At 45.0% G+C, this 23322-nt stretch overlaps 1 protein-coding gene across 1 annotated transcript in view; it reads right to left on the bottom strand.

The window, feature by feature from the left end:
* Positions 1–23322, bottom strand: part of FAT2 (FAT atypical cadherin 2) — an 88722-nt gene that overhangs the window by 33588 nt on the left and 31812 nt on the right. The window contains exons 4-12 of the mRNA XM_050793611.1: positions 19189–19247; positions 17170–17481; positions 15987–16197; positions 14251–14390; positions 13373–13654; positions 12076–12286; positions 4729–8781; positions 3006–3202; positions 322–475 (exon numbers count right to left, since the gene is read on the bottom strand). Coding sequence (XP_050649568.1) covers positions 322–475; positions 3006–3202; positions 4729–8781; positions 12076–12286; positions 13373–13654; positions 14251–14390; positions 15987–16197; positions 17170–17481; positions 19189–19247 — 5619 coding nt within the window. The remainder of the gene's footprint in view (positions 1–321; positions 476–3005; positions 3203–4728; positions 8782–12075; positions 12287–13372; positions 13655–14250; positions 14391–15986; positions 16198–17169; positions 17482–19188; positions 19248–23322) is intronic.

The following is a 23322-nucleotide window of genomic DNA, read 5'->3' as shown; positions in this document are numbered from 1 at the left end:
AACCAAGGAGTCAGCTGTGCTAAAATAAATTTTAAAAGAATGAAATTAATCCCCTTAGCATTCTGCATTTTTTCTTAATTTAGCTCATTTAAAACCACTAATTCAACAACTCCATTTCCCACTAGATTGTAAAGACCCAAATCTTGTCTTATCAGCCTATTTATTATGTCACCAGTACAATGCTTGGCACATAGGGCCAATATATGTTTGCAGATGGATGAGTGAACTCCTGTTTCTTCTCCAAGGAGAATACCATGGCACTGCGCACTTGCTATTCAGTAAAGATGTTCTTGTCTTGATCCTGCAACTTAGGAAACCCACCTGTATGAGGATCCAGCTTGAATTCATGTGCCCCAGGGCCATGCAGAGAATATGTGATCTGAGCATTGGTATCAGTGTCCAAGTCTGTGGCAGAAACCTTCAAGATGAAGTGTCCTGGAAATACATCTTCATGAACCTTGCCAGTATAGACAAGCTAGAGATGGAAAGACAAAGAAGAGGGAGATTGTGGGAACTGCATTCAGATCCAGAGAGAAGCAGAGTGACTGACTGAGGGAGGCAGAAACAGAAAGAGAGACACTAAGAGGGCAGAGATGAACAGAGACAGAGAGAGAAAGAGAAGCAGAGAGAGGGAGGGAGGGGAACAGAAGAAGGTAGAATAAGATGAAACATGCAAGGAAAATTGAGGTTTAAAACAGGAAGAGGATGACAAGAGAACAAGTCAGAAAAGAGAGAATGGAAAAGTTCTGCCATCCAAAAGCCCACAGGCAGGGCTAGAAGGGATGGCTACAACTTCTTCCACCCAGTCCTTTGAGGCTTTGGAGGAGGAAGGAGAGATGAGCCTGATGCAAGCATTCTGGAAGATGTCAGGTCAACCTCCCCTGCCTCTGTGGCGAGGCCATGCTATTAAGCTCATCTCCCTGACTATATTCCCAGGACAGACCCTTGACCTCTGAGTCAGGTCTGGACTCCAGTGGCTCCATCGCTTGGCCCACCCTCCCTTTGCTGCAGGTCCTATCACGGCATCTGAGGGAGTGGCAGAGGGGAAAGGCTGGAGCTCCCTGAGAATTCAATTTTTCTTCAGTGGCTGGCTCTGAGCCAGCCTCCAAGCATCATGCTTTCAACCACTGTGGAGTGTGGGCAAGCATGGACTCCTACATGCCCTGGATGGAAACTTTATTCATTTTCTTGTTTTCTTTTTTTTTTTTGAGACAGTCTCACTCTGTTGTCCAGGCTTGAGTGCGGTGGCACAATTTTGGCTCACTGCAACCTCCTCCTCCTGTGTTCAAGCAATTCTGCCTCAGTCTCCTAGGTAGCTGGGAGTACAGGTGCGTGCCACCACACCTGGCTAATTTTTTTTGTATTTTTAGTAGAGACGGGGTTTCACCATGTTGGCCAGGTTGGTCTCAAACCCCTGACGTCAGGTGATCCACCTGCCTCAGCCTCCCAAAGTGCTTGGATTACAGGCGTGGATGGAAGTTTTATGCCTGGGCAGGCTGTGTGGAGGTGGTTCCCCAGGCCTCTTTTTTCTGGCTGTAATGATGCTGTGAATCATCTCTGGGAGGGCCAGGGTGAGCCTGATCCCAGCCTCTCCCAGCATGGGGAGGATGGAGGTTGGTTGTAATGATGGCTGAGGGAAAAGAGAAGGAAGGTGACCACCATTCTCCCCAAAAAAGCCTCCTTCTGAGACCACCCCAAATATGGTCATCTCGGATCCTGAAAAGACATTTTGCATGCATACCAATAACCAGACTCTCTTTTTCTACTATGCTTTATGTGACTGGCATGTAGAAGAGCGGAGGAAGAAAAGGTGAGGAGATATATGTATTTATGTGTGTTGCTAGGCATGTGTCTATACATGTATATGTGTGTGCAAGCAAGTTGAAGTTTGTATATATGCAAATGCATATGTAAGTATGTTCATGTGAGTTTATTATGTATAGTTGCATGTGTGGGTGAGTATATGGATGATTGTGCTAGGTATTTAGGTATATGCTTATATATTTATGTGTGTACATGTATAGGTATTTGCCTGTGTGTGTAGGGTTGTAGATGATCCTTTGTTTATATGTGTGGGTATGTATAACTGTGCATTTGTATATATATACTGAATGGCTGGATTATGATAATTTGAGATGTTATAAAATTAAAATGTTAGCTATAAAATTAAAATGTTAAAACCTGTAAACTTTGAAAGAATGTAAATCCTCTCAAAATTAAAAATTACTTACTGTGTTTTAAAAAATATGTTTAAAAGCAAAGTTCCATGATAGCAATTGTTGGTTTATGCCTCTAGGAACACAGTTTCTCTCCTGACAAATGCACACGCACACACACACACCACTCAACATTTGTTCCCACTGGAAGTTTGGAGTTGAATTACATGAGGTCCTTAAGAAAGTGTCCCTCACCAAATGAAATTGCCCTATCTCATGTTTGTGTCTGTATAAGTGAAAGGGGACATCTCAATGGGCTAAATTACCCCAGCCGATGTGGAGAGGTGCATATATGGGCATGGGGCAAGGGGTTTGTCTGGAGCCAGGTTTCTATAAGTGTATTTGATAATAGTGAGCCATGTCAACAAGTTGAGCAGTGCCAGGGGTTTGCCCATTGGGCATGGCTGGCTGTGTTTGGAGAATGCGTATGTTACTTTCCTTCTGGATATGTTCTGCGGAGAAATAGACCTTTGTTGGGAATGTAGGGGGAGAGTTGTGGACCATGAGTCTTGAACAGCTTGGTATATCCCTATGGGGGCCAAGGAATTACCTAGAATGGTCCCTGCCCCTGGGAACTCATCTGAGGCTTGCTGGGGAGAAGCAAGGGAGGTGAGATCAGTGATGGCCGGCCTCAGAGATGGGTCCCTTGGTCCTCCTTTCTCCTGCCCCTCACTCTCTGTTCTACTGCCCCTCAATCTCCCTTCTCCTGCCCCTCACCCTCTGTTCTCCCGCCCCTCACTCTACCTTCCTTGCCTCCACTACCCACTCCGCCCCTCACCAGGCTCTCACCTGTGAGCACTGTGGGCTGTTATCATTGACATCCAGGACAAAGATCTCCACGGTGACCGAAGCCTGGAACTTGCCATCAGATGCTGTGACTCTGAGTAAGTACTTGGCTGTGTGCTCGCGGTCCAAGGTCTTCCTTGAGGAAATCCTCCACTCATCTCCAACTTGGCTGATGCCAAACTGGCCCAGGGGGTCTCCCTCTAAACAGATGGGGCAGAGCTTTCAGAAGCCAAGCAATAGGAATGAACTCAGCTTTGTGTCACAGGTGGCTGCCCATTGGACACATTTTTTAGAATTGCTGGGAAAGCAAACATTTCCTTCCTTAACTAGGAACCCACAGTTCTACACTGAGTCCACTTTTTGGTGTTATGAAGCTACTTCAGACTTCAAATGCCTCCTGTTAAATGAAATTATCAATGCAAGAAGCATCACTCCAAAATATGTGGCTGAAGGGAGGGTTTTTTATTTTTGTGGCCCAGAAGGCATGGGAGGAAGTTAAAGGGAAATAAATTTCAATTCTATGTAAATGTCTAAGAGGCATAGCTATATAACAGTGGAGAGGTAGGAAGCAATCAAAAACACTAAACACTCCAAGGTTTTATTTTGTAACTAAGGACCCACCCTAAGTGGAGGTTCTGTAGGAGCACTAGGTTTGCTTGCTAAGTCATCTTTCTTTCCTTGACACTAATCACTGACAAGAATGTAGGAATATGGATTTCTCACTCTGAGATCCTAAGATTCCAGAGTTCTAAGATCCAACTGCTCCAAGAATTGATAATATGTTGACATTTATTACTCTATTAGCCTGAGATTTTAAGACTTCTGTGCTTTTAGGAGTCTGATATTTTAAGATGATAAGATTCTATTTTTCTACAACTCTGTATTTCAAACAGCTTTGATCCTATGTCTTCAGGAGTCTGTGGTTCTTGGTCGGAATTACAGACTCATGAGCTTTTCACTGGACAGCTGTGAGAGCAGAAGGAGCCATGTTCATGGGAATGGGGGGGACATGGCACCTGGGGTGAGAAAAAAAAGGACACAGGAGTGAAGAAACTCTCTCATGGCCACTGGTTAGCTGGCTTAGTCACTGGATTGGGAATAGGGTAATTTAGTTTCACAGTAGGTATCCACTAAGAAAAGCAGCTTGTAGGTGTGGGTTTTAATCCCAGCCCTGAAGCAAGCACAAGAGTGTGACCTTGGTTGAAATTCTGCATCTGGGTCTTGGTTTTCACATATGCGAAATGAGGGAATTATACCTAAGGAAGCGCTGTCATTCCTACACTTAGGACCTGTGATTGACTAAGAAGCGTTTTTTTTATCATTCACGACTTTCCCTGGGCAGGACACTCTCCATAAAGATAGTCACTTGACAGAATTTTCATGGATCACGCAACTTTCTTTGTGCTTCCTCCATCTTTCAAAACACAACTCACAGCAGTTAGAGTATGACTCACATGAAATAACGAGACATCCTTTTTGGAAAGCACTTTCTAACGTATAGGTGCTTTCTATAAATTACAGATCTTACCAGCATGCCTGTGAGGTGAATCATAACATGCATACCAAGTCTATAGGTGGAGAAACTGAGGTCCTAGGGAGTTAAATGTGCCCAAGGTCACACTGCTAATAAGTGGCAAACCCAGGACATGAACCCATTTTAGGGCACCTCTTCCTGGATGTTTTTCAATACATTCCAGAGCCTACAGTCCATGACAGGTGTTCTTACCTGTGATGTAGCAGGTGACCTGCCTGTTCTGCTCAGAAATGTCAGCATCCAGGGTCTTTAGAGTCACCACTAGTTTGCCAGGCTCACTGTTCTCAACCACAGATCCTCTGTACTCTTCAGAAGCAAATCGGGGAGCATTGTCATTCTCGTCTGTAATGGAGACCTGAACCAGGGCCTGAGAGGATAGCTGGATGGTCTGTCCATGGTCATAGGCCACTACATGAAAATGATAAGTCTGGCAGGTCTCACAGTCAAGTTCCTGAAGTGTGGTGATCCAACCACTCTCACTGTCAATGGCAAAGAGCTCATGGACATTGCTACCAGGGTCTGCAGACAGCCTGTAGCTCACCTGGCCATCTCTCCCAGTATCCTTGTCAATGGCAGTCACCTGAATGACTGAGGTCCCCACTGGCATATTCTCAGTGAGGACAGCCTTATATGGATCAGCCTCGAATACAGGCCTATTGTCATTGACGTCTCCCACTTGGATGTTGACAGAGACCAAGGACACCACGTCACTGTTCTGAAGGCAATGTGCCATCACATCAATCTGGTACAATTTGGTGGATTCATGGTCCATGGGCTTCCTCACCTTTATGACCCCTGTGTCTGGGTCCAGGGAGAAGACACCATCCTTGTTGCTCTCAGGTGTGGTGCCCCGCACTAGACTGTAGATGACTGGATCTTGAGCTGCCACTGCTTTAACAACCCCAATTTCAGACCCCTCTGGAAGGTCTTCAAGTGCAGAGAAAGTATACAGAGGTTCAGAAAATTTCGGCAAGGATACTTTTTTAGGAACCACCTGAAGTCGTACTGGCACCAGAGAGTTCCAGTGAGGAGGTCCTCCATCTTGGGCTTTGATGAAGAAGTCAAGGGTCTGATTTTCCAATCCCACCAGGCTGTCTTTCACCTTGACCACACCAGTGACTGGGTTAATTTCAATGACATCTTTAACTAGGTCCTCTGGATTCATTGAGTAGGTGACATCTGCATTCTGACCTTCATCTGCATCATAGGCCAACACCTGGATAACCGGAGAGTCTTTACTGACATTGGATTGAATGGATACTGTGTACTCAGATGCTTTGAACTGTGGAGGGTTGTCATTTTCATCTGTGAGGATGATCTTCACCGTGCAGAAGGCTACTCTTCCTCCTCCATCCCGAGCCATGACCTTAATAGCAATGACCCTCTCTGTTGAATTTTCCCGATCCAGTTTCTGTAGAGTGGCAATCTGGCCATTGGGGTTTATGGAGAACTTCTCACTTGCTAGTTTATTGATGATAGTATAATCTACAGTGCCATAAGGACCACTATCTTTGTCTATGGCTAGCAAATCAATCACCTTGGTTCCAACCATTGCATTCTCTGCTAATTCTGCCTCATAAAGGTGCTGCTGGAACTCTGGGCTGTACTTGTTGACATTTGTAGTGTTGATGTACACAGGCACAGTTGCTCGGAAGACTCCATCAGAAGCGCCTATCCTCAAATTGTAAGAAGAGTCCAGGTGCTTTTTGCAAAGGTTGAACATAGAAATTATTCCTGATGAGCTGTTAATGGAGAAGTGCCTGTCCTGATTGCCAGAAAGAATTAGGTACTCCAGGCGGGAGGTGTCCCTGCTATCAGGGTCAATAGCCTGGACTTTAAGAACCAGGTGTCCACAGGTTGCCAGTTCACTGACATTGGCTTCATATTGAGGTTGTCTGAACTCGGGGGGGTTGTCATTGATATCAGACACATTGACAACCACAAGGGTTTCACCAGTGAGTGGGGGATCTCCTTTATCCATGGCCCTGACTTTCACATGAAAGTGTTGTTGGGCTTCATAATCCAGTTCTTGAACTGTGGACATCTCCCCTGTGCTCCCATTGATCTGGAAGAACTTGGAAACATCTGAGCCATCCTCCACAATCTGATAAGAGACGTCACGGTTCTGCCCTGAGTCCCGGTCAGAAGCCAACAGTTGGATCACAGGGGTCTGAGCAGGCAAGCCTTCTGAGATGGAGGTGGTATAGACCAATTGGGAAAAAGTGGGAGGGTTATCATTGACATCCTCCACTAGGACTTCCACTGTGGCTTCAGAAAATGACCCCAGAGCTGTATCCGTGGCTCTGACTGTGAACACATGTTTGGTCTTGGACTCATAGTCCAAAGGCCCTGTTACTGTTAGGACACCAGTCTTAAAGTCAGTGGTGAACAGCATCAAGGGTTCTTCCTCCACAATATTGTAGATGAGCCGGAGTCCCTCTGGACTCCGGGCCTGGGTGTGGAGAATTGGGGTATAGAGGGTGATATTTTCAGGTACTCTGACTTTGTAGTAAGGACTCTGAAACAGTGGGTTGGATTTATTTCTCACAGTGACAAGTACCTCTTCCTCACTCTGGAGGGATGGCGTTCCTCCATCCCGAGCAATGACTTTGAGGCGATACTTATTTAAAGCTTGATAATCAAAGGGTTTCTTGAGTGTTATGTCCCCAAGATAGGGGTCAATTCGGAAATATGTGTAATCTTCTGCAAATTCATATGTAACGGCCCCATTTGTCCCCAAGTCCTCATCAGTGGCAGATACCTGAAAGAGGACATCCCCTGGCTCTGTGCCATCTTGGATGATTGTGTAATAGGGCAGATGCTTAAATTTGGGGGGATTGTCATTGACATCCTCAATAGAGACTCTGACCAAAGCCTGAGCCACCCGCTGAGGCGTCCGATTGTCCCTCACTTCCACTGCCAGCTCGTGAGTGTCCTGCTGCTCCCGGTCAAATGCCACACCTCTTGTCTGCAACACGCCTGCTGACTGGACCATATGAAACATATCTGTGCCATTCAAGAGGAAGTAGGAAAGGGTGTCATTCAAATGATTGCCCTGGGCACCAAGAATCACCAGTGCCTTTCTGTCCTGTAAGTCCTCCTTCACAGCTGCTGTATAGACATCCTGATCAAACTGCAAGCTTTTGTCAAGCACTTGGGTCAAAGAAATTTTTACCAGTGCAGTGTCTTGATACAAGCCATCAGAAGCCCTGATGGTGAGCTTCCGAGAGAGTCCCAGGAGAGCAGGATTCAGCACAGATATGCTACCAGTGATAGGATGGATGGTAACAGCTTCATCAGCATTGCCAGTTTTGATGCTATAATTGACTTCTGAGTCATCATCGCTGGCCCGCACCATGAGAAGCTCCATGCCTGGATGGATAGGTCCCACTATTGCTACCTCATATATCTGTTCTGAGAACCTGGGAGGAGAGTCATTCACATCTCTGACATGAATGATGACTTGGGCAGGTCTGGGTGCAAATAATATGGGGCTTCCTTGGTCATGGACATAGACACAGAATTGGAAAGAGGGCATGCTCTCATAATCCATCTCTGATACAATGGTTAGTGTTCCCATGCTGGGATCAATTTTGAAAAACTTCAAGGCCTCCGGCTCCAAAATTTTATAGACCAACAAGGAATTAGTTTCTTTGTCACTGTCAGAGGCATGAATCACAAAGGGGTTGTTGTTTTTATCCATGATCATGCTGTACAATGGAGCTGCCTCACTAATTTGGCCCACAAAAGTTGACTTTAAGAACATAGGAGCATTGTCATTTTCATCAATTATGTCAACCACCACCATGACATCAGTAAATGCACCTGCCATATTGCTGCCTCGGATTTTCAGCTGGTAAGACGAGATTTTCTCATGGTCCAAGTTCTTCTGGGTGGAAATGAGGCCAGAATATGAGTTCATAGAGAAGACTCCATCCTTGTTTCCCTCTCTTAACTCATAGGTAACTTCAGAGGAGCTCATAGCAGAGACAAGGAGGATTGGGGAGCCAACAGGGATTGATTCAGGGATCTCTACAAAGTACTCAGATTTTGAAAAGATGGGGGCGCTCCTATCTGAGGGGTAGACGTGAATGATCACTGTAGCCAGGTCATGCCATTGTGGGGAGCCTTGATCTTCTGCCTTCACTGTCAGAGTATGTGGGGCATGATTTGCCCGATCAAGCTTTTGAGCTAAAGTAATGATGCCTAGCAGGGCATTGATGTTGAAGAAACCTTCACCGTTCCCTGAAACAGAAGACAAGACAAACAAGTTTGCCACACCCTCGAGAGGTTATCAACTAGGCTTTCTAGATCAGTAAAGGGACCATCAGACAAAACCTGGACAGAGCAAAATCTGCATATAGTGTACATCCACCATGGATATAGTGTATAGAGTAGATACTTTATAAAATCTCTAACATGTTGCACGTAGTAGGTGCTTCATATCACACTGTCAATTATCACGAAGTTTCTGGGACACAACTTAAGCTACAAACCAAAGCTATAGTAGGTCTTTGAAACCAAACAAGGAGGCTCCATAGGAAAAGCACACTCCACCCTGAATTTCAGTGAAGGCTTTCGTAGGAAAAGCTTCATTTTGCATTATACAGAATTTGTAACCATATTTTGTACAACCTTTTTTTTTTTAGAGTCAGGGTCTTGCCTGACACCCAGGCTGAAGTGTAGTGATGTGAGCATGGCTCACTGCAGCCTCAAACTCCTAGGCTCAAGTGGTCCTCCAGCCTCAGCCTCTGCTGGGATTACAGGTATGAGCCACCCCCGTGCCTGGCTACATTTTTAATATGATTTTTAATAGCTTTGGTTATATAGAACACCCATATCTCGAGGCTCCTGAGCAAATGTCTTTGCCCCATGCCTGTATTTCCTAAACTCTAGGCATTCTCACATCATCTTTATAATTTTTTCAATATCCATCTATTGCCTGTGTTATGTTACACTATTATTTAATTGATGTTTTCCTTTAAATAAATTCACTCAAAATTTGATAAATATTTTAAAGGTAATATTATGTTGCTTCTTTAAATAAAAACACTGTATTGCTTACCATAAATCAGAAGTTATCATAAAAAGAAGTCAAAGAAAAAATACCCTATTAAAATCGAGATAAAATCTACTGCTTGCCAAAAGGTTTGAGCCTGTGAGCTATCCTCTTTCTTTGGTAGACAAAGAGTGGCAGGTGTTAGAGAAGACGACAAGACATTCTAGAACCCAACAGAGGCTTTGTTCTTCATTCTATCAGGGAGCTTGAGTAATTTAAAGAGGAGTGCTTTCTCCATGCCCAAAAACCTTTTAATGCCATTAAATGAGTAATAGTTGAATCGTTTTGCTCACCACCACAGGTACAGGCCTTAACACTTGAGAAAATACTGCCGTTTACATGTCTTACTCCCTCTATCACATGGGTGCATATTTTATTATTTCAACGGCAAAGCAAATGGCTAAGTTTTGTCATAAACTTTCAATCTGATTCTTCCACCTCTGAAGCCCTTCTCCAGCTGACTGGTTAGGTGATTTGTCACATAACCGCTAAATTCAGTCAAAGAACATGGTTTTAAAGAGTAAGTAGTCATTTTAAAGTGATTCCATTAAAAGCAGCTAAGTTAACAACCTAGATGTAATTCTGATTATAATTTATGATATAATATCACACTGCTGAAAGAAAGAAATCAGGGCACAAAATTGTATATTCATTATGATCTCAATATTACAAAAATATGCATAGGGCAAGATGAGAGGGAAAGACAGAAAATCATTCTTTTGGGGTGATGAAAATGATGGCTGTGTGTTGTGTTCTTTATACATTCCTGTATTTTTCATGTTTTCAAAAATGAGCATGTGTTACTTCTATAATCAGAAGAATATTTTATTTTATTTTTTTTTCTTTTTCTTTTGAGATGGAGTCTCGCTCTGTCGCCCAGGCTGGAGTGCAGTGGCCGGATCTCAGCTCACTGCAAGCTCCGCCTCCCGGGTTTACGCCATTCTCCTGCCTCAGCCTCCCGAGTAGCTGGGACTACAGGCGCCCGCCACCTCGCCCGGCTAGTTTTTTGTATTTTTAGTAGAGACGGGGTTTCACCATGTTAGCCAGGATGGTCTCGATCTCCTGACCTTGTGATCCGCCCGTCTCGGCCTCCCAAAGTGCTGGGATTACAGGCTTGAGCCACCGCGCCCGGCCTTATAGAAGAATATTTTAAAACTAATCTTATCTGGAAAATAAAGTCATTATCTCCATCAGTGAGGTTGGCAATGAGATAAAAGATGTGATTTCATTTCATAAATCACAAAAAGCAAGCAATGCATTATAAACCATATTTTTCTTCTTTGGGGGTGAATAGACTTCTGTTATATGGCAACTGTTTCTTCCAAAAAGAAAAGTTAAAGCTACTGGCTTTATACAGTACCAGTAGCTACTGTATAAGCTACTGGCATGCAATAAATGAACATTAGGTCTTGCGAGGGCAGACAGCAAATTATGTTCATCTTTGTTTCTCATAGCAACTAGCTCTATGAAGTATTATTATTAAATATAATTATTACTATTAAATATCATTAATTATGTATTATAATTATTACAAATTATCATAATAACTAGTTGGATACTGGATATTATCGCTTTTGTTATAGTAATTGCTTATAATTAACACTTATCAATGATAGTAGTAGCCCCTGGCATTTGTACAATATTTCAATTTACAACATATATTAACATACATTTTCTTTTTTGAGATAGAGTCTTGCTCTGTCACCCAGGCTGGAGTGCAGTGGTGCAATCTCAGCTCACTGCAACCTCTGCCTCCCAGGTTCAAGCGATTCTCCTGCCTCAGCCTCTCAAGTAACTGGGATTACAGGTGTGTGCCACCATGCCCGACTAATTTTGGTATTTTTAGTAGAGATGGAGTTTCACCATCTTGGTCAGGCTGGTCTCAAACTCCTGACCTCAGATGATCCGCCCGCCTCGGCATCCCAAAGTGCTGGGATTACAGGCGTGAGCCACCGCGCCTGGCCAACATACATTTTCTCTTTTAATCTTTGCAATGACTTTCTGGCACAGGTAAAATTATTCCCATTTTTCAGATGAAGAAAACCATATAATAGATACTAAATCACTGTGCAGCCTTATCAGAAAATAAAAATTACTTCTAAAACTATGCCATACAACTCATAAAATATTCTAACATACATACATGAAGTTATTACATTTTTAAATGTTGCATGGACTTCATAAATATCTTCTACATGTTTGGTCACTGGTGGGTTTATATAATATATATGCAAATTCTCCCACAGCATAAGTGGTCCTTACTCATACTGTAGTAGTTATGTTATTACTGTCTCTGGATAGTAATACTATCTTTGGAAGTGCATTAATTTAGGTAGTCCCAGGGAATGCTCTAGAATTATTGTTTGCCAAGGCTTAACGAGCTTGGTACTCGATTAATTTGCAAATTCATGCCTCTAGTGCTTTCCTTTCTTTCTAAAGCATCTTGACCCATCCTCTGAGCTCATGGCCAGGCCTCTCACCTTTCAGGAGGGAGTAGTGGACCTCAGCATTGACTCCCCGGTCGGCATCCGTGGCTCGGACCTGCAGCAGCTCTGTGCCAGGGACTATGGTGTCAGGAACACTTGCTTCATAGTGGAGCTGGGTGAAGCGGGGTGGGTGGAGGTTTCCATCCTCCACACGAATGGTCACCCACACAAAGTTCCTCTTGATGGGTATTTCCTGGTCTCGGACCTATGGGCCCAAAGGGGTAATTGGGTGAGCAGCAAACGGAATTAGGACGAGGCAGGGTTAGGGTAAGGTCAATGAACTAGAATGCCAATTTAAAATATGCCCAGTTGTAACTAACTCTCCGTATTCTTTTAAATCTTGTTCTAATCTATGCTCTTTTTCTTCTTTTGTGTAAATTTGTCAGTCAATGATTCCTAGGCTCAGCTATTTTAATGGATAATTCTATTTTAGGAGAAAGGCAGAAATAGGCAGAGAAGCAGTGTTTTTCAAATTACGTCTCAGAGAATAATACTCATTCTTCAAGATGTTAACATGTTATGCAGGGAAAAAAAATTATATGGTCACGTAAATTTGGGGAGCACTGAATTAAATGCAAACAGTTTTCTTTGCTACAGGACTTCTCAGAGCCTTGAATACATATTATACGCCCAGAGGATGATAAATTAGCACAAGAACCCTGATCTTTAAGACAGGAGGCCAGACTCCAATTCTGGTTCCATCATAAATAACTATATGGCAGTGAGCAAGTCTGTCTTTCTCTGTGGGTTTCAGGTGTAAGATGAGACAAATGGGCAGGATCAGGGATAGAACTAGGGGTAGGCAAGTAGGGTGCAAAATTTAAAGAGGCCCTGACTCTTGGGGTCATAAAAATGCAGGCGCATGGCCCAGAGAGAGTGAGCCCTCCTTACATTTTGTGTCCTGCATGGCTTGCTGGCCTAACCCTAGTCCTTGCTCTCAGTGGGAAAGCCTCCGTGTCCCTTCCAGCTCTGACACTATATGAATCCACATTGAAGTCACTGAGCAGGGAGATAGCTCTTGGAGAATATTTGGGGTGAATCCAGAGAAAGCTGAGGTTGACAGGAGTTTCCTTGGCAGCCATCCCATCTCTACCTTCACTTCCAGGCATCCCTTATGGAAGGTGCCCTTGGCCAGCTGTGAAATGTCACAGCTCTGTCTCATGTATGGTCTTTATGAGCACTGGTGTGCCTGGCTCACCAGGGAAGGGGACCTTCAGCATGTCTCCAAGCACGTCCACCCCCACACATCTACATGCAAGCATATTCTCACCAGATTTTTCCATTTACTCACCATGACTGTCAGTGTGTGCTGGGAGGGCCCCGAGCCCAGGTCCAATTTTCCCACCGTTACCAGGACACCAGTGCTTGGGTCCAATTGGAAGAGGCTGGCACTTCCTGGGTCTTGGCTGCCATGTATGGTATAGATGAGGCTTTTGCCCTTGTCTTGATCTATGGCCTGGACTCGCAGGAGCTCCACCCCTGGCACGGTGTCCTGGGGCACTCTGACCTCATAACGAGTTTCCAGAAACTGGGGCCGATGGTGGTTAATGTTGGCAATCATGAAGATGTGGACCTAGGGAGGGAGGTCAGGGAGAAGGTCCACTGCGAGCCCCAGGAGAACAGAGACTGGGTCTGTCTGGACCTCCCTGTACCACCCAGGCCTAGCACAGTGTCTGGCACTCAGCAATCACTCGATAAATATTTGTTGAATGAATGATAGTATTTCAAAATCAAAAGACCTTCAGATGCTACACAGTCTAGTGTTTTTCAAAAACAAAAATTTTCTTGAAGGGCCTTTCCATCAAGTGAAATGTTGTGTGAAATCCAAATGTAAGAAACAGATAAAACTCTGTCTGAAGCCAGAATAGAAATTCAGAGCCCCACTTACCCAGTCATCATCCCCCTATACCCATTGGTAGCCCCATGGTACTCTATCTTTAATTAAAACTGCTCATTTAAACAAGCTTCCAATTATAGACAGATTCAGAGTGGGAGCAAGAATTCTCCCAGGGTCACAGAATTACAGAGTGTATTAGACAAGAACCTTGATTCTAAATTCAGTGTTCCTTGAGGAACACCACATCCACAAAAAACCTCTGTAGCCTCATCCCAACGAAGGAGGCCTTCCATCTCCTCTCAACACAGCGGTCCCCAGCTGAGGCCTCTAACCTGCGTGGCAATGGTGCGGGACCCATCTGTCACCTCGACAGTCAAGTTATAGCTCGACCTCCTCCTGGTATCAAGAGGCCTGGCAATGACGATGCTGCCTGTGGTCTTCTCAATGTCAAAGTCCATGTCCTTATCCCCACCTAGAGTGGGAGTGGGGAGAAAGCACACACAACCTCAGTGATTTAGGCATCACAGCATAAGACAGGCTTTGGTTGTCAGGCTCAGAGGACGTGGTGGTAAAGTCCACAGTGGTAAAGATGGTAAAAGTGGTAAAGGTGGTAAAGATCTGGGTGATGGTGGTAGTTTATTCCCCAGTCCCAAAAGTGTAATTTATTCTGTCAAGTTGTTGTCAAGTTATTTTCATTTAAATTTTATTAATAAATCAAATTGATTAATAAACTATAAGAATCCAAATGTAAAATAACATGAAGTTTTTAAAATGTATATAGAAATATGTTTAGTGACATGGAAATATGTTCATGATATATTACACTTAAAAATATTATAAAACAATATTTTAATATAACCCTAAGGGTGTGTGTGTGTGTGCGCGTGCACGCGCGTGTGCGTGTAAAGGAAAAATGACAAGAAGGAAACACATCAAAATTATAACAGTGGATTATCTTCTGATTGGTGGAACTTTAGGTGATTTTTATTCTCTTCTCTGCATTTATTTGTATGTGCGCATTTACCTATTTATAGACAGGCTCTCACTCTGTCACCCAGGCTGGGGTGTATGGTGCAATCATAGCTCACTATAACCTCAGCCTTGGCCTCAAGTGATCCTCCTACTTCAGCCTCTCAAATAGCTGGGATTACAGGTGCGAGCCACTGTGCCCAGCCCAATTTGTGCTTTCAAAATGTTTTAGAGAGTACATGCATTAATTCGGTATTAAAGAAAAAAAGTCAAATAAAAGAGCAGTAAACCAGAACTGGAAGTAAGTCCAGGAGTTTCAAAGAGCTTGGGTCAGTGGCATACGTCCTATCCTACTCTTAGCCAGGACAGAAAACTGTACCAGGACTCCATGTTCATGTGGGTGCTGAAACTCTTAGAGATTTTTAACCTGGAATCCCTGGATGGGTTTCAAAGAGCCTATAAATCCTCTAAATTGTAGGCAGGTTTACATTTGTGTGTGTTTGTGCACACAACTTTTTGGAATGAGGACCTAAGCATTCATCAGATTCCTGAAGGGTTCTGTGACCCCCAGATGTTGAAACAAAACCTTGATTTAGAGACAGAGAGGAATTTCAGAGAAGGCCATCAGAGCCTGGATCCAAGTGCCTCCTAACATGAGAATGGGCACCTTCCCCTGATCTCAAGGGCAAAACCTGAAGCCAGAACATTGAGCATGGCCCCAGGGTATAGCTGATGGCAGGCTCACTGTCAACTATGATTTTCACATTGAGGCGGAAAAGGAAACACAAAGCGTTTCTGCTCTGAGTCTTCCTGGACCATCTTAGGTCTCCCAGGTTCTTGGGGCAACTGGAGGCACTGCCAACTCTGGCCGGGGTTAGAGATCGTGGCTGGAGTGAAAGGAAAGCTTGGCATTCGTGGCATTCTTACTGCCTGTGCTCCCGGAGAACCAGGAAAGAGGCAGTCCGCCCTCAGGGCTGAAAGAGGGGGTGCCAAGGAGCCCGACCTTGAGAGGTCTCAGAAGGACTGTAGCAGGAAAACTAGAGCTGGTGTATAAGGACAGGAGGGCCTGGCCCTCGTTGGGCCCTCAGCCTCGCCTCACCTGAGATGTTGAACCAGAAGAGGCCGGGTCTGCCCTCTACGCTGATGACCCCCACCATGTGGTTCACAGGGTCCGTCTCCATGACCGTAAAGCTGTAGTGGGTCTCATCAAAGGCCAGGGGGATGGAGGACGGCCGAGGCTGAGGGATCCACTCAATGTGTAGCCGGACACTGGCTGAGAGTGGTGGCTGCCCACTGTCTGTTGCCTTGATCTGAAAGGAGGCCAACACCAAAACTGAGGGCAAGAGACAAGAAGACCCAAGCAGCCAGGATGAGAACCAGAGCGTTCTGTGATTCTGACCAAGCTGGCCTCTCATGCAGTCGTTCATTCATTTGATGCACACTTGAGGGCTTGCTGTAAACAGGCACCCTGCCAGTTGCTGCAGGCATGGTGGTGAACAAAACATATAACCTGTGCTCAAGAACCTCATGGTTAGTATAAAAATAATAAATGTCACTGTTAACTGAAGACTTACTGTGTGCTACTTCCTAAATTGAACTTTACATACATATGCCCTTTGCTTTTCCCAACTACCATAAACCTAACAAGCTAGAATTTATTGAATTCTCACTATTATCAGGCCTTGTTCTAAGAGCTTTGTGCACAATATCTGATTTAATCCTCACAATAACCTTGGAAGAGGTCCTGTTATCATCTCTTTTTTACAAGAAGAAACTAGGGCTCAGCGTGGTCAATTCACCTACCAGATGAAATGCTTGGCTAGCAATGAGACTGGGGTTGAATTCAGGCTGACTGATGGAAGCACCCGTGCACTAGCTACTTGATATATTGGCTTCTCACAAGAAAAACGTTCTTATCTCCATTTTACAAATGATAAAACAAAGGTTAAATGACTTGTCCAAGATCACACAGGTGTAAAATGGCAGTACTAGGGTTGGAACCCAGGCTTATTGATTCCAAATCCTCCCTTACTCTCACTAAATCCTTCTTTCTATGAATCGAGGGGATTTCCCAGGCAAAGACCTTATTGCCCTCAAAGAGAAGGACCCAGAATTTGATCCTTTGGCTGAAGCTGGGACTCCCAGTTTCTCTGGGAGAAGGCCAGGAAGGAGAGTACTACTTCCCTCATGACGGCGGGCTGTCTCCCTCCTCCTGAATTCTCAAAGAAGGTCACTAACCAGCATGCCACTCCTCCCTCTGTGGCTTCCTTCTGTCTGCTCACCGTTAGGATGTTGTACTCTCCAGCTGTAAAAGTGCTGCTGGATGACACCACACCTGTGACCGGGTCGATACTGAAGCCCTCCTCATCGCTCTCCTTGATACTGTAGGTGACTCTGCCATTAAGACCCTCATCCAGGTCTGAAGCCACCAGCCTGTACACAGGCCCAGAGGACACTGGGCTCAGCCTCTCTGGAAGGCGGACATTGAAGAGTTTATGGGAGAATACAGGTGGATTGTCATTGACGTCCAAGATGCCTATCACCACCCTGGAGGTGGACTTCAGTGAGGGCTCCCCATTGTCCAGCACAGTCACCTGGGGGCAGAATTGAGCATGAGCACCTGAGCTGACAATTGCAAATTAGTGACTATGCTTTGCCACCCACCACAGCCCTACCACCACTTTTAACAACTGGGAAATATCAGTCAGTTTGTTCTTTGGTATAAGCTTGTGCTTTTTATTATCATAACTTCACCTACTTGGAACTCAGCTCTCTGGCAACTTTGCCCATGGGAAAGCCAGTGAGAACAGAGAAAGGAAGCAGAAAGAACTGGAAGAAGACAGAGTCAGAGTCTCTAGACAAAAGCTGGTGCTGTGTATGTGGGACAACCCCTGGGCTATTTCTCAAAGACTACCTACTTTTTACTTGCTTGTGTTTCTCATAATCTTAGTTCTCTGGTTTCCTTAAGCTGCTCAATATTAGAGAAAACAAATGAGAAAATGTTTATGAGGGAATGAGTGGTACTTTTTGAGTCAGACACGTGGCCCAATGCAATGAAATCGAGTGAGAAAAGGCCTCCAAACCATTTCAGAACCAGTAGTTATTTAATGCAAGGGCAAATAAGCACATGCATCAATAGCCCCAAGGGCATCATATCAGACAGGACGTTTCCACCTGAAATGGTTCCGAATTTTTAAAAACACTTTGGTGTTTAAAGGTAAATATCTGTTACTGAACTGTGGAGAATGCTTTCAGGCCTTAGGAATTCTAGAAAGCCATTTAGCTACTTCTTACTAATAATACCTGTTTCTTTTTTTCTTTTTTTGAGACTGAGTCTCGCTCTATCGCCCAGGCTGGAGTGCAGTGGCACGATCTCGGCTCACTGCAACCTCCACTCCCGGATTCAAGTGCTTCTCCTGCCTCAGCCTCCCGAGTAGCCGGGATTACAAGCGCCCACCACCACACCTGGCTAATTTTTGTATTTTTATTAGAGATGGGGTTTCATCATGTTGGCCAGGCTGGTCTTGAACTCCTAACCTCAAGTGATCTGCCCGCCTCAGCCTCCCAAAGTGCTGGGATCACAGGCATGAGCCATTGCACCTGGCCAATAATACCTGTTTCTTACCAAAGGAAAAAGAATGTGCAGAGCATGGAAGTATCAAAGGCAAAATTGATTTCCTGCTGAGGAATATGTATTCCCCCCTCCTGATGCCTTTAAAACTAGAAGAGATAATCAGTGAAGGACAGCTCAGGAGGGGAAATAGTTAGATTTCCACCTGATCTCCTTCTCTTCTGATTTCATTCCCTCTAAGCCACTAACCAAAGCCTTTCATTGGAATAGGCACCAGGAATGCCTATGTGATTTTAGAGGCATCCTAGAAAGAACACAGATCTAGAAGACAAAGGTCTGGTCTTCATCCTGGCTCTGCTACTGACCTAGTGTTTGACCAAGAATGATTCCGTCTCCCTGGGCCAGGAGGGATGGACTGTACTCAATAAGTACATAGCACACATGTACTGCTCCCCTCTCCTTCACTCCCTACAGGCATTACTAATCAATCAATGGTGCCTTCCCAGCCTGGACACAGTTTCAGACTCCTTCCCTTCTCAGTGCTGAGGAACTAGCAAAGATCCAAGGATCATCCAGCAAGGCTCAGCTCACGTGTATCCTCCCTGAGGCCAAACCCTCCTCAGCCACAGTGCTAGACATGCACGTGGCTCCAAGGCCTAACATGGCTCCACAAATCACCTTCTGTGGGAGGCATTCAAACCCAGTCGATGGATTCACCACCATTACTTACCTCCAGGATGTGTTCATCCTTGTTCTCTCTGTCCAGCTGCCGGGCTGTAGATAGGAGACCTGGGAGAGAGATGGTAGGGGAGAGACATGAGCAAAAGGCTTTCAGGGCCACTTTACTGAGGCAAGTTCAAGAATTACATTCAAATCTCAGATAAGAATTCTTCTGATCTGTGAAGAACACTTAAAGATCATCCTCGACTTAGGATAGTTCAACTTAAATTTCCTACTTTATCATGGTATGAAAGTGATACACATTCAGTACAAACCATACTTCAAGTACCCATACATTCTGTTTTTTACTTTCACTTCAGTATTCAAATACTGAAGTATTGAGTACAAATACTGAAGTGTTGAAATATTCAATACTTTATTATAAAATAGGCTTTGTGTGAGATGATTTTGCCCCCTTAAGCTAATGCAAGTGTTCTGAGCACGTACAAGGTAGGCAAGGCTAAGCTATGATGTTCTGTAGGTTCAGTGTTTAAACACAGTTTGGACTGACAGTATTTTTAACTTATGATGGATCTATTGGAATATGACCTCACTGTAGGCTGAGGAGCATCAGAACACTAAGGGGAAATGAAACTCGGGGGAAAGGAAGGGTGAAGTGAGGAGCTGGGAGAGAACAGCAGAGATAATATGTCAGGTGAAGTTCCCAGCTACTTCCTGCTTTCACTATTAGGCAGGGGTGATACATCAAAACTTCAGCAATCGGCCCACCACGAGCAGCCTCCCCAGTCAGGATGGTTGCCAGCTGGAAGCACCCAGTAGGGTTACTGGTGCACAGGGGTTAATGTCAGCACTGCTGTGATGCAGTTTTGGTTTCTTGTCACTAAAATCTATGGAACATGTTTGCATCGGAATGTCTTCTGCTCATCATTCATTTCCTCTTCTTTTAATTAACAAACGCCAGTTCTCCTGAGGGGAAACCAATTTTAGTCCTTCACTATCTGGGGTGAGGCTGAACCTCCTGGGGAGAAGTTTATAGCCCAAGGATAGCCAGTCAGCACAGACTATCCCCCTGGCCCTCGCAACTGGCTCTGCAATAGACAAGGGACCCATCTGTCTGATAAGAATCAATTCTGGGACTTTTGCAAGAGCTCTAGAAAGAGACTTTTCCTGCTGGTGTGCTGAGAGGACAGGAGGAAGCCTGATAGCAACAAGAAGAGGGACTCCTGAGGATAGACCCACTCAGAGAAAATAAGGCCAAGAGATGAGCAGAGGCAGAGCCTTCATTACATTATTCGAACGCTGGCTACACCTGTGCCTGCAGCCATCATATGTCTGGAATTTTCCATAAAGTAAGAAAAACAATGTCTTTTATTGCCTCAGCCAACCTGCATTGGGTTTCTATCTTTACATCTGAAAAAGTCCTGGCAACCAATTCAATTCTGAGAATTCACATGTTGGGACAGGAATGGGTTAGGGGTCATGGTGAGGCTGGGAAAGCATTCAGGGTCTTTGGGATTGGGAGGCCTCCAGAAAGGACTCTACCTCCTGCCTCAGCCTCTCCCTTCCCCTCCTATGGCCCTGCCAACCCCCAACTCCAGCCTCAGGTTCCTTACAGGGGACCCACTAATCCCCTCTGTGCCTTGCTTGACTCCAGGAAGCTCCTGTTAATTCTCTCAACCTTATTTCAACCCCAGCCTCCTCTGCAAAAGGAGGAATGGAATTGGGCGACCTTTAACATCTTTCTGGCTTAAGTTCTGAACTTCTCATCCCACTTTAAGGAATTTATTCTAAGGAAATCAGTGCATACATCTGGGAAGATGAGTACACACAGTGTTCACCTTAGTCATGTTTTAAAAGCAGATAATTGGACACAATCCATATAAGGGACCAGTTGTATACAGTTTACATAAAAAGGAATCTTAAGCAACTATTCAAAATACATTTTGTAGATGGGGAAATGCTGCACACAATATATTGTTGAGTAAAAAAGGCAGCTTGTCGCCCGGGCATGGTGGCTCACATCTGTAATCCCAGCACTTTGGGAGGCCGAGGTGGGCGGATCACCTGAGGTCAGGAGTTTGAGACCAGCTTGACCAATATGGTAAAACCTCATCTCTACTAAAAATACAAAAAAATTAGCCGGGTGTTGTGGCATGTGCCTGTAGTCCCAGCTACTAGGGAGGCTGAAACAGGAGAATTGCTTGAACCCAAGAGGCAGAAGTTGCAGTAAGCTAAGATCGCGCCACTGCACTCCAACCTGGGTGACAGAGCAAGATTCCTTAAAAAAAAAAAAAAAAAAGAAAAAGAAAAAGAAAAAAAGCAGCTTGTCAGGAGCTGCAGCAGAAATAACAACTATTGCCTTCAGTTTCAGAGAAACCACGAAGTGATAGCATTTTCCCCATTTATTATTATTACTATTCACTAGGGTCCTAGTACTGGCTCTTCCCATGACAGGCTGGTGCCAGATGAATAGAGAGGGGGCTCCTCTCAGTTCATCTCCTCTCACTTCTCTCAGTTCATCCATAATTGAAGAAGTTGGGCAGAGAAGGTGCTAGCTCTCTGCAAGATTCCGGGAAGTTGAGGTGGAGGTTTTCAGGGGCCCAGAGGTCATCCAAAGCCATGGCCTCAGAGGCCATGGTTCATGTGGATGGTCTCTTGTAAATGAAACCAGAGTTACTGGTCAAGGTTAATGGAACATCTGAACACTTTCAGTAAGTTTCCTGATCTTGTTTAGGTGATGAAGTGATTGAGATCATGGAATTAAGTGTAGAAAAAGAAGCTCAGTGAAGAGCCCAGAGGTTCCCTGGGGGGCTCAGTGACAGAGCTGGGAGCTCAGCAAGGGGAACAGGGATTCGGTGCTGGGCCAGAGCCTCCAGTCATGGCAATGGGAGTGTGGTGTGAGGATGTGGGCTCTGTTAGGGGCATGTTTTCGCCTTGTGTAGTTGAACACAAGTCATTTCAGCTTTTTCTTCCCTAACTGAAGGTTGGCATGTGAGGAATTGGAGAAGGCTCCTGAGAAGCTCCACACTCAGGCACCCTTCCAGTCAAAGAAGAACAAAGGGAAGGAAAGACACACTCCTGTGGGACGGGAGGGTGTGGACACTGTCCCAGCTTGGCCCCAAGCTCAGGTGCCTCATGGGGGAGGGCCTTGGGCTGGGGTCCCCCAGGAAGAACGTAAGGACTAGGGGGTCTTGGCAGGTAAGCCTTCCATCTGGCTCCATCCCTTCCTTTCCTCCCTGCCCTTCTCTCCTCTCCCTTTGCTCTTTTCTCTCTGTGTATCTCCTTCACCATCCTACTCCTCTCTTCCAGCTCTTCTCTCTCGTCTCCCCTTGTGCCTCTGAATCTCAGCCTCTCTGTCTCTCTCTCCCTCTCTCCTCCAACCCCATTTGGTTTTTGTTTTCTCCTTCTGCCTCTCGCCACTGCCTCCCCTGACCTTCTAAGGTCCTGTGCCTCTGGAATCAATGCCCTGTGGCATCCTGCACAGTGGCCCCTATTCTCATCCTCATCCTCCTCTCTGAAGTCAGTGTCAGAGTTCCCAAGAAGTGCCTGAATAGAATGGGGATATAGCAGAACCACCTCCACAGGGCTGTGTGCACATTCACTAAGGTGCATAGAAAACCCCTCTCGCCCTTCCTGGATGAGGTGGCACTCAGTGGACTTCACTCTTACCATTTTTCTCCTCCAAACAAATGTTTCCCCAGCACCCCATCTCAGACCCATATTTGACCCTTCATCTTCCCTCCTCCGTTTTCCTACTGTTGTTGATTCTATCTCTGATAGATTCCTGATCTTGAACTCCTCTTATCCTGAGTCACCACAATCTAGGTCTTGCCCCAGCTACCTTTCCATCTTTATCTTCCTCTTCTTCCCTCCTGCAGCATCAAAGAACCAACCCTTTTGGAGCTCTCACATGCACAGGCATTCAGCTAAGCTCTTTCTGTAGCTCTGTATATTAACTCATTTAATCCTCACAACAGCCCAGGTGGTCTCTATTATAATCTCCATTTCACTGGTGAGAAAACTCAAGCATAGAGCAGGTAAATCACTTTCCCAAGATCTCATTATTTATAAGTGGTGGAACTGTGATAAACCTTTAGAAAGTCCATCTACTTGTATTGTCTTCAACAAGATCAGGGTCTTCCTCCCTCTCAGATAGCACCTGTGTCATCATCCTCGCCCATTT

The sequence above is a fragment of the Macaca thibetana genome, chromosome 6 (genome assembly GCF_024542745.1).
Source record: "Macaca thibetana thibetana isolate TM-01 chromosome 6, ASM2454274v1, whole genome shotgun sequence".
In the NCBI taxonomy this organism is placed as follows: domain Eukaryota; kingdom Metazoa; phylum Chordata; class Mammalia; order Primates; family Cercopithecidae; genus Macaca; species Macaca thibetana.
This window is presented reverse-complemented; position numbering and strand designations above follow the sequence as displayed.